The sequence below is a fragment of the Aulonocara sp. 'chitande type north' Nkhata Bay genome, linkage group LG11, assembly GCF_057382095.1.
Source record: "Aulonocara sp. 'chitande type north' Nkhata Bay isolate Kocher_YH1m ecotype deep benthic linkage group LG11, A_spYH_male_GT1.1, whole genome shotgun sequence".
Taxonomy (NCBI): Eukaryota; Metazoa; Chordata; class Actinopteri; order Cichliformes; family Cichlidae; genus Aulonocara; species Aulonocara sp. 'chitande type north' Nkhata Bay.
This window is the reverse complement of record NC_141354.1, coordinates 26,920,082-26,931,674: the sequence shown is the minus strand read 5'-3', so window position 1 is coordinate 26,931,674 and position 11,593 is coordinate 26,920,082. Positions and strand designations below refer to the sequence as shown.

The 11,593-nt window shown below is 39.0% G+C and overlaps 2 protein-coding genes across 3 annotated transcripts; both read right to left on the bottom strand.

Moving 5' to 3' along the window:
* Positions 1 to 2,810: 2,810 nt before the first annotated feature.
* LOC147319190 (uncharacterized) lies at positions 2,811 to 6,357 on the bottom strand. 2 transcript variants are annotated; one of them, XM_086311593.1, is made up of 3 exons: positions 6,041 to 6,357; positions 4,983 to 5,366; positions 2,811 to 4,731 (listed from the first exon to the last, which is right to left on the bottom strand). In XM_086311593.1, the coding sequence occupies exons 1-3, from the start codon at positions 6,295 to 6,297 to the stop codon at positions 4,629 to 4,631; spliced, it is 744 nt and encodes a 247-aa protein (XP_086167719.1). In that variant the 5' UTR covers positions 6,298 to 6,357; the 3' UTR covers positions 2,811 to 4,628. The 2 variants fall into 2 exon arrangements, with proteins under 2 accessions (XP_086167719.1, XP_086167718.1); XM_086311592.1 differs by lacking the exon at positions 6,041 to 6,357 and having other exon boundaries at positions 4,983 to 6,002.
* Positions 6,358 to 7,077: 720 nt separating this feature from the next.
* Positions 7,078 to 9,184, bottom strand: LOC147319189 (uncharacterized). The gene is made up of 6 exons (XM_086309796.1): positions 9,178 to 9,184; positions 8,973 to 9,084; positions 8,569 to 8,657; positions 8,284 to 8,456; positions 7,943 to 8,120; positions 7,078 to 7,671 (listed from the first exon to the last, which is right to left on the bottom strand). Exons 1-6 carry the CDS (start codon positions 9,182 to 9,184, stop codon positions 7,535 to 7,537), a joined length of 696 nt encoding a protein of 231 aa, XP_086165922.1. The 3' UTR covers positions 7,078 to 7,534.
* Positions 9,185 to 11,593: the final 2,409 nt, after the last annotated feature.

Sequence of the window (11,593 nt, the reverse complement as noted above, 5' to 3'; positions counted from 1 at the left end):
GTAGCAGTGTATACACCTGAGACTGTCACCTGTCTGTCTGTCCTGCACTCTCTCTGTTTCTTTCTCTCTGATTGTGTAATAAAAATATGAACATGTGTTTATAAGTCACACTTGTGTTTGAATCCTGCAGCTTATCACACATTTGATTTCCATGTGTGACGACTGCAAGTGTCCAGAGTGAGGACAGACTGAGGGACCCACTGCTGCACATCATCTGTGAGGCTTTGCACCCCTGATGATCCACCAGGACAAACTCAACAGTGTGTGAGGAAGAGGAGGAGGAAGAGCCAGCAGCAGCTGACAGATGGAGAGAATAGACAGACTGTTCCCTGTTTGTGAAGGACTGCTAGAAAAGTTTAAAATAACTAATTGTCTGTCCTGAATCAGTCTTATTAGGTAATGTTCAAATAATTTTATCATTCCAGTGTTTTCAGTGTGGGAGAAAGTACTCAGGGCCTTCAAGTTACACACTATGAAAGGCAGCAACAAGTGTAATATTCAGAAACCTAAAGTATGTATCAGCAGCAGAATGGAGCTAAAAACAAATGTTTGTTTCAGTTCTATGAAGCTTTGAGTATTTTGGATTAGTAGCACTGCTGTGTTTGTTGCATCATATTGCTGTAATTGTTTAAATGCTTTATATATTCTGAGCTAAGTTGATCTATAGTGTTACATCATATTCTGTAAGGATGTTATGTGTTTGTTTACTTTCTGCCCAGTTTGACCCATTTAGCAGAAGCCAGCCTGTTTAAGGCTCTGATATCTATTCTGTATGACTTAAAGCAGTTATGACATGGTCTGATTTTCTCACCCAATAAAGGAATATTTCATATATCAGTCTACTCTTCATTTTATCAGAAACAGTTATCACAGCTTGTACATTTTCTTTTTATAAATATATGTAAGCAATGAGCCAAATTTAGTAATGCCAGCATGAAGGAACAACATTTGTCTCTTATATATGATACACCTATATATGCACTGTCAAAGATACTTGTCTTTGAGTGAAGATTTAAGGTGATAAGACATATAAATAACTGCAACTTGAATCTGTACTGAAGCTCAGTATTTGACACAGAGTTCATGTTCACTGCTGTAATAGCTAATAATGATTAATATAATAACTAGAATATTGGCCATATTATATTTACATTACCAAAGTGATATGACTTTAGTCTCATGAACAACATCAGCTAATTCTTATTTACTAATTAATCTTGAAATGACTGTTCAGTACAGAAATGAAGCCCAAAAATCATGTTTTACTGTCCTGTGGTCTCAGCCTCAGATACTTATCAAATCACACAAAGCTCATGTAGAAACAAACAAACAAATGAACAAAATATGTTCTCCCTCATTTCTGTCAAACCAAGTTGTATGACACGTTTCCAGCGGTTAGTATCACGGTTGCTAGGCAACCTGGGAAGCGCGACGGAGACTAGACCGTCCCATACAGACAAACTTGCCGTTTATTTTGCAAATCGAGCTCAACACTGCCCCTAGCGTCCTGGAGCACTTCCGTTGTGTTTTGGAATTTGCATGTGTTTTTGAGTTTGCAAGTGTTTTGGAATTTGTACGTGTTTTGGAATTTGTACGTGTTTTGGATTTTGCAAGTGTTTTGGAGTTTGTACGTGTTTTGAGTTTGCAAGTGTTTTGGAATTTGTACGTGTTTTGGAATTTGTACGTGTTTTGGAATTTGTACGTGTTTTGGATTTTGCAAGTGTTTTGGAGTTTGTACGTGTTTTGGGTTTTGCAAGTGTTTTGGAGTTTGTACGTGTTTTGGAGTTTGTACGTGTTTTGGAATTTGCATGTGTTTTTTAGTTTGCAAGTGTTTTGGATTTTGTACGTGTTTTGGAATTTGCATGTGTTTTTTAGTTTGCAAGTGTTTTGGAATTTGCATGTGTTTTTTAGTTTGCAAGTGTTTTGGAGTTTGTACGTGTTTTGGAATTTGCATGTGTTTTTTAGTTTGCAAGTGTTTTGGAATTTGTACGTGTTTTGGAATTTGCATGTGTTTTGGAATTTGTACGTGTTTTGGAATTTGTACGTGTTTTGGATTTTGCAAGTGTTTTGGAGTTTGTACGTGTTTTGGAATTTGTACGTGTTTTGGAATTTGTACGTGTTTTGGATTTTGCAAGTGTTTTGGAATTTGTACGTGTTTTGGAATTTGTATGTGTTTTGGAATTTGTACGTGTTTTGGATTTTGCAAGTGTTTTGGAGTTTGTACGTGTTTTGGGTTTTGCAAGTGTTTTGGAGTTTGTACGTGTTTTGGAGTTTGTACGTGTTTTGGAGTTTGTACGTGTTTTGGAATTTGCATGTGTTTTTTAGTTTGCAAGTGTTTTGGATTTTGTACGTGTTTTGGAATTTGCATGTGTTTTTTAGTTTGCAAGTGTTTTGGAATTTGCATGTGTTTTTTAGTTTGCAAGTGTTTTGGAGTTTGTACGTGTTTTGGAATTTGCATGTGTTTTTTAGTTTGCAAGTGTTTTGGAATTTGTACGTGTTTTGGAATTTGCATGTGTTTTTTAGTTTGCAAGTGTTTTGGGTTTTGCAAGTGTTTTGGAGTTTGTACGTGTTTTGGAATTTGCAAGTGTTTTGGAGTTTGTACGTGTTTTGGGTTTTGCAAGTGTTTTGGAGTTTGTACGTGTTTTGGAGTTTGTACGTGTTTTGGAATTTGCATGTGTTTTTTAGTTTGCAAGTGTTTTGGATTTTGTACGTGTTTTGGAATTTGCATGTGTTTTTTAGTTTGCAAGTGTTTTGGAATTTGCATGTGTTTTTTAGTTTGCAAGTGTTTTGGAGTTTGTACGTGTTTTGGAATTTGCATGTGTTTTTTAGTTTGCAAGTGTTTTGGATTTTGCAAGTGTTTTGGAATTTGTACGTGTTTTGGAATTTGCATGTGTTTTTTAGTTTGCAAGTGTTTTGGGTTTTGCAAGTGTTTTGGAGTTTGTACGTGTTTTGGGTTTTGCAAGTGTTTTGGATTTTGCAAGTGTTTTGGAGTTTGTACGTGTTTTGGAGTTTGCGTGTGTTCTTTAGTTTGCAAGTGTTTTGGATTTTGCATGTGTTTTGGAATTTGCATGTGTTTTGGAGTTTGTACGTGCTTTGTCTCTAGGGGCCACCGTACATCAGTCACATGATCACATTTAACCAATGATCGCCCTTGACGGCAGAACGCGCTGGTTACGAGCCGGGAACGAGCTCACAAAGAGCACGCGCATTTTTTGCGGTCCGGAGCTGCAGGAGAAACACAAGTTAACTCAGAGACACAGACTTACTATATTTCTTCCATACAGACTGATGCCACAAAACCAGTAAGTAGGTGTACAGCGTACACTGTAGTGTGTAGCACCCAGGAGTATTATCTTATTACGTACACGTTGGTAAGCTGTCTTGTTGCAACTGACAAACGAGCGTGCTGTGTGTGCAACAGCGCGACAAACATTACCTGTCCTTTTATTAACTGCACAAGTAGTGCTGGTCATAGCTGCTGGCTACCTGTGTAAGGCTGTCATGGGTCTGTAGCTCTGTCACCGTTTTAGGGAACATATTTAGTTTTAAAGTATTTAGAACATATTTAGTTTTAAAGTAAGTTTCCGGGCTTTTCCTGCCTTTCTGGAGGGATTATATTTCACTAAAAAACGATCTAATATTCATGTCCACATAATAATTATTATAATTATAATATATTAAAAAACACACGCTGTATTTTAAAGAACATACATTAAGAAGCAGATTATATTAGATTTATATTTTAAATAAGACAAAAGTTGGATTTTACAGCAGTAAAATGATTGTATCTCTACAGTTTAAAAATGTAATAAGCTTTGCCCTGCACAGAGTGGATAGTGAAACAAATGGAATCATCATAAATACATTATTTTATATTTATTACTCCCCCTCCTCTTTGCTTTATTATTGTAGCTCTAGTAATAAATAATAATGTAAGGATTCTGGATCAGCACCATAGTATATACAGTATTCTGAAGAAGGTCTAAAATGTCACTTTGTGTGTGTGCATGTGTGTGTTTTATTTAGATGGATTTTTAAAAAAAATATTACTCATGATATAACATTGTCCAGACATGCCTGGTAAGGACATGAGGAGGAAACAGAGCTGTGTGAGGCTACTAAAGGCAGTGCTATAACATTTTTCTCTCATCATTTTATTGTAGATTAAGTGCTGGAGTTGTTAGGTGTGGATGATTAAATTATAGTTTATTGCAATAGCAAGTTGTGCCTTGTTCTCACATAGCAAGTGGAGAGTGATATATGAAAAGATGGGATGGAAGGAAGAAGAGAAGCAAAGAGTGATTCACAGGCAGAGCCTAAGCGCTGTCACCAATCTTTGCATTTAGTTATTATCTCATGACACTTGTTTAATCAGCTACCATCTCTCCTATGGACTTTTTAATGTCTACAGTCTCAGATCAACACAGCCCTGCCCTCCAGCACTATCCACAGCAACCCCTCAACAGCAACATTGTACCCATCAGGTAAAACATCGGCTACATTTGCTTTGCCTTGTTGCCCATATTAGATTCTTGATGAATGTGTGTTGTTGTTATTCAGCCTGGCTCAATGTGCCCCTTTTTAGCTTTAAGCACCCGCCCCTTTAAACCTCTCTGCACGGCCCTGGCTCAGAGCACTGGGCTGTGCAGTTCGGGATCGCTGTCCCGATGTCTCTTCTTTTTCTTTTTCTTCTTCATTTCCGCAGCTCTGTCTGAATCTCCGTCAGAACTTCTACGGGATGACAGAGAACCAATCACATTGTTTAACAAAACCAAGATCTCAAGCTTTACGGCCAGCCTAAGACAGAAAAAGTGACCCATTATCAATAAAATGATGAAAATTCTTTCCGTTTTTAAGAAAATATTAATACTGATAGTGAGCTTTAACCCCATATTATTTTCAAAAAAAATCTAGCTTAAAACAAACAAACACATTTCCTTCTGTTTTCATTAAAGGATCGAGAGAAAGATGGCAATACTCACCCACTCTCACGGTGTCTGTCTTTATCCTTTGATTTCTTCTTTTTCTTACTCTTTTTGTGTTTTTTAGTGTGGCGGGCCTCAGAGCTGTCGTCCCTGTCTTTGCTGAGAGTCCTCTTGCGATTTTGAACCTCTTTGTCTGGAGAGGAAAGGCGAGCTCTTGAACTTGTTTGTTTCTGGTGCTGTAGAAGGTGAGAAATTTCCTTCCTTTGAGGAGTAATTTTCTCTCTCTTTGCCATTACTCTTATCCTCAATTGTCCAGGAGTCTTTACTATCCTGCAACCACCTCCGACTGCCACGAGACTCCTCTCGGTGGGAGTAACCATATCCCCTTCGCTCATGGTCAATGTCCTCTCTTGACCGGTAGCGGTAGTAATGGTTAGAGCATTTTTTTTTTTTTTTTTTTTTTTTTTAAAAATAAATAGGACAGGGGGAGTGAATGAGAGAAAGAGGGGGAGAGAAAGAAAGAAACCCAAAGGGGAGAAGAGACGGTGAGAAGGGGGGGGAAGAGAGAGAGAAAAAAAAAAAAAGAACTCCTGGGTCACCTGTATGGAGAAAAAGAAAAAAAACAAACAAACAAAAAAAACAAACAGAGGAGACAGCAAACAACAAAGAGCAACATAATAATAGAGAAAACAAAGCACCATCACAATAAACTAGCTAGTCATAGATATCAATATTTACTAAATAATAAACGATATTGTGCAGCACGCAAGATAGACAGCGCACAGTGTGCTTTGAGGCAGCAGCCAAGAAAGCTTTAGTCCGCGTCTGTGAATACCCATGTGTGCATACCTGTGTGGATCAGCATGCTTGCATTCCAAAGGTTTCTCCATGTAATGATCTGCTAGGGAGTGTGGGGGGGCCACAGCCCCGTCCTCCAGGGTGTGAAGCGGGTATGGAGGAGATCAAAACTCCAGACATCCAGAGGCCCCCAGAACACAAGAGACCATGGAAGACCAACAGATGACAAAGGATGAACTGAAGCTCTGCCATCACGTAATGTCGCATACTGCTGTTTCTGATGTCATTTAAAAAAAAAAAAAAGTATGGTTAGAGCACCTGTCGCGATCACGCTCCCGAGGGTGCTGGAAGGTTCGCTCCCGGTGACGATCGGCCTCCCATTCCCTGTAGTAACGTCCAGAAAGGGGGAAACAATCCCTGTACTGGCGGTGGTGACTGTCTTTGTAGTCCCGTCTGTACCGGTGACGATCAACGTCGCTTTCTCGTTCGTGACTCCTATCCCTGTAGTGTTTTTCTCTATCTCTGCCAGAGCTAGAGTACAGTCTTTTCCTGTCTCGGGAAGATCGTTTTTCATTGCAACTAGAACTAGGCTTGGACTGATACTTGGACTGATACTGCTCCTTTAGTATTTAGTCCTTCAGTCCCTGTTGTTGCACATTTTGCGACAACACTGCCTTTTTGTCCAGCTTCTTTCTCTGTCTGGAATATGAGCATAGGCAACACAACCAAATACTTTCATATGGCTAATGTCTGGGTTTTTTTTCATACCATCTCTGATAGGGTGTTTCGTTCTTTAAAGCAGATGTTGGGAGCTTATTCTGTATGTAAGCTGCAGTAGCAACAGCTTCTGCCCAGAATGTGTTTGGCAACTTTGCATGTGACAGCATGCTTCTAGCTGATTCCACTAGAGTTCTGTTTTTTCTCTCTGCAACACCATTTTGCTGTGGTGTGTGTGGTACAGTCATTTCATGGTGGATGCCTTGAGCTTTCAAATATTCTTGAAACTCTTTAGATGTGTATTCCCCACCATTGTCAGTTCTGAGTCTTATTACTCCCTGTCCACATTCATTTGAGAAGGTTCTTTCAAGCTCTTTGAACTTGCTCAGGACTTCTGTTTTTTCTCTTATGAAATACACTTTACAACATCTGGAGTAGTCATCAATGAAAGTCACAAAGTACTTTTTTCCTCCTACCCAGATAGCAAGGAAACATTGAAACAATGTTGAGTCAATATCAGGTGATGTCATTGAATCAACGTTGAAGTGTGACGTTGACCTAACGTCACTCTTGCACCCTTTTTTAACGTTGAAACGTCAGGTTTTGATGTTGAATCAATGTTGAAACCTGACATTGATTCAACGTTATATTTTCTAATACTGTTGACATTGAAACAATGTCAGATTCTGATATTGAAACACTGTTGAGCTATGGTGTTGATTTTCCACCTCTTTCGCACAGTTGCTTTTTATTAAAACAACAGTTAAATCATGACTGGAAATCTACCTCTCTTTATAGGTATTTTAACCAATACTAAACTACTGCATGTTTCCATCAATACTTAAACCACCTAAACACATAATTGTACTTATTCCTCAAATTGGACACCCTTTTAAAAAAAAAAAAAAAAAACCAAATGTCTCACAATGTATCATGTCAATATTAATATCCTAAAATAAGAAAGCATTGCATGTGATGTAACAGAGAAAAAACTAAACAAAAAAAGGTCAATAGGCATGTTTCGTTTGCTAAATACTTTATTAAAAGACAGTTTCCTATTTACATTTATATGTTTCACAGAAGTTTGTAATTTTTTACTCTGGGATGGGGATGCATGATGTGCGTCCTGCACCACCCAAACGATCTGGGGCGTATCGGAGCCATTTCTGCACTGCTTGTGCAAAGACAAACTCGGACATAGAGTTTGCCCCTAACTGCTGCGTCAGGCCATCTAGGACAAAAATACACACACACACACACACACACACACACACACACACACACACACACACACAAACAAAAAAAGTGAATTAGAGCACATGAATAAGCTCTTGTTAACTGTCTTTAAAACAAAATAAACATGGGGTCCTCGGGCTGTACAAACTACAACCCGAGGACTAAACAAGCCAAAGACCAAAGACTCCATCTCCAGATTAACCGGACATGAAAGTCTTGTTATTAAGAAGGACAAAGTAATATAGCAAAAAAACAGTAAAACTTACCAAATATGCATTTGCAGAGCGCTGTATCTTTAAATGCCCTTTTTTGCTTTGTCTGGTCCTTGGTTTTTTTCCCTGCCCAGTTTAGTACCGAGGCCAGCTCGTTTGTAATGGCATAAGCCATTACACGGCGGACTCGCACCTCCAGTGTGGTCCCTCCAATCAAGGTAAAGCGTCTCACCTATAGACACATTTTAAGAGATGGAATTAGCGTGTCTCATGTCTTTAATGTGTATGCAAGTGCTTGTGTGTTTAATCAACAGGCCGTTGTTTTGTATTTAAATCACATCTGACAGCTATTACACTTTATAGTTACAAAGTGTACATAACCTTTATATACTTACCATTGCCTTATTTGCCTCTTGTGATTGAAGAGGTGCCTCTGCATTGTTTAGCTCCTCAATGTTGTGCAAGGGCAAATCCAGAGGCAGTACCCCAGCATCTACCGATTCATTGCAGCCGGTATTGCGGATGGCTCTGACCTCCTCACGGAGTTCGTTAACAGCTCTTGTCAGGTCTGACAGAAAAAGATAATTTTTTTTAAGTATTTAAGAATACAGACAACTTGTCAAAAGTTTCCTTGTGTCACACACAGATATGTACAAAGACACCAGACAGTATTTTATTACCTGGTATTGTCACTCGAGGCGCCTGGGGAAACCGTTTTTTTGTGGGCTGCTCATCCTCTGAGTCACTATATGTGTACAGGGGATTTGGTCTAAAGAAAAAAAGTTGAAAACGGTCATAAGTAATTACAAATGTGCTTTTGGAATATTAATTCCTAAAGTTACAGTTTGATTTATAACAACACACACAGGAAACGGAGATGTGCAAGAAGGTACAGTATACAAGGAATTTTTGAAGTGCACAAGTGTACACGGCTTTGCATCTATAAAAAGTTTACAAGCTTCCACTTTTTGGACTATATTATGTGGTGATATTGCAGTAAGGAAGCACCACAGATATGTATAAAAGACAAGATCATAAATTCTTAGCAATCAAAGATATGTTTGTGAAATAAAAAAAGTTTTACTTGTGCTTTCTTTTATGACTGGCCTGAGTTTCAGCTTCGGACTGAAGGTCAGACGTATCACAGTGTTCACTTAGATATTTCTGAAGACTGCGTTCTGCTTCGTGAAATGTGTCTGGAAGTACAAACACAATGTATGGCCAGACATAAATTAGGACACGAAAAACTTGTTATTGTTACATTTATACAACACCAATCCAGATGATACCCACCATGGCTTATTAGAAGTCGGACTGGTGCATAGGTGAGCCATGTTGCACCAGGATGAACTCTCCTCTTTACTGTGGCGTGGATCCTGAATGTGTCTCACGAGGATATGGAGGCTATGACAATTTCTCCCCATTTATCCATGAACTAGGGACTATTTCTGTACCACCAGTGCTGAACTGCACAATGCACCAGTCTTTCATTTTTATCTTTTTTTAAAATTTGGAGTCCTTTTTTGCCCTGTCTAGGATAAACAGGAAACAGATAATTACAATATATTTCATAGTCACTACAAAACTTGATCTATTGATTGAACTAAATAATAAATAATAGCTTAAAATGTATATAGGCAACAATTACAAGCAAACCCGATAAGACAAACTTTTTTTTTTTTTAAACATACAACTGCGTGTGTATATGTAAGCATTTAAACACTGAAGATAATAAAATTAACAGTATTTTGTCTAAGTCTGCCATTGTAGGAATTCATGGCACCGAGACAAAAACTTGGCGCACAGTGTGGCATCAAAATAGGCGCACACCTTTGACGCTGCGTTTTCTCAGTCTTCCTTTGTCCACACGTAAATGCTAAAACGGAGTTTTCGAAAATATCCGCCCTGGCAGGCATCTTTAAAAAAATCTCAGTTTTCAGTTGATGAAAACGCAGTTTACGTGTGGACAAAAGGTGCAAACGCAAGGTAGGTGAGCGTGCAGCGTAGAGTTTGAATTGAGTGCGAATCGAAGTGGGTGCTCTCCAATCATTAAAAGTAACAAAGTCATTGAACACATTTATACAGTTACTTTTACGTTTATCAATCATATATCACAGATTTACAATTTTTTGTAGTACTATTCTAAAAAGCAACTACAGAGCGAAAGTCTGGGTCAAGCGCCGAGGCGACGGCAAGAACAAAGGAACCCTCGAAGCGTTAAAGCTAGCTTTGTAAGGGAATATAACGGAAAAGTATGAAACGAAAATGTTTTCTTTGTTGATAGACTTTGTTTGCAGTGCAATTTATTTGTTGCCGGATTGTAAGCTGAAAGTAGACAAAATTTCGGGCTCCCACATTTTATCCGAAACTTTACATTAACAAGTTTGTTTGTTTGTTTTTTACTGTTATTCAAATGCAACCATGGAAATAACGAATAGAACAAAAGTCATTCATTCTTACCTTATACTAATCGTGGTGCAGGCCAGTGCAGTGCATGAACTGATGCCTTCTCCGGTCAATTCCGCTGAGAGTAAATCTAATGTCCCGCTCTACTGTACAAGACAATGGTTACCTGGAGGGACGTACCAATGTGATAGGGGTGCTGCGGAATAGTCCAAGTGGTAGCAGCTTTAATTTCCCGCTCAACCATAAATTGATGATTTTTCAACGTGATTGTTGTCACCTTGTCAACTATAAATAGATCAACAATCAACGATGACAGAACAACAGTGAATCAATGTTATTTCAATGTCAGTGTCAGGTTTCATCAGTATTTCAAATCAAATCAAATCAAATCACTTTTATTGTCACATCACATGTGCAGGCACACTGGCACAGCACATGCGAGTGAAATTCTTGTGTGCGAGCCCCACAAGCAACAGAGATGTGCAAACACAACAACACAAACGAGCAAAATACAAGAATGGCTAATCTGAAACTAATAAATATATGTACAATATATAATAGTGTATGCATTTCTGGATGTGTATACTAAATATTTTCCTACGTGTGTGTGTGTGTGTATACACATTTTTACAAATTAAATAGTAAAAAAAAAATATATATATATATATATATATATATAAAATATACAGAGGTTTGTAGTTGGATATTGTGCAAAACAAGTGGCATTTATATACAGTATGTAGTGCATAATGTTGAAGTTCCAGTAGTGAAGCTGAGGTGTCTATGAAGTGTTCAGCAGTCTGATGGCCTGGTGGAAAAAGCTGTCTCTCAGTCTGCTGGTACGGGACCGGATGCTGCAGAACCTCCTTCCTGATGGAAGCAGTCTGAACAGTTTATGGCTGGGGTGACTGGAGTCCTTGATGATCCTCCCCGCTTTCCTCAGGCAGCGCTTCCTGTAGATGTCTTGGAGGGAGGGAAGCTCACCTCCAATTATCCGTTCAGAGCACCGCACTACTCGCTGGAGAGCTTTGCAGTTGTAGGCGGTGCTGTTGCCATACCAGGTGGTGATGCATCCAGTGAGGATGCTCTCAATGGCACAGTGATAGAAGGTCCTGAGGATGCGGGGGCTCATGCCGAATCTTTTCAGTCTCCTGAGAAAGAAGAGGCGCTGCTGCGCCTTCTTCACTGTTTTGTTTGTGTGTACTGACCACGTAAGATCCTCAGCCAGATGTACTCCAAGGAACCGGAAGCTGCTCACTCTCTCCACAGCAGCGCCGTTGATGGTGATGGGGGTGTGTA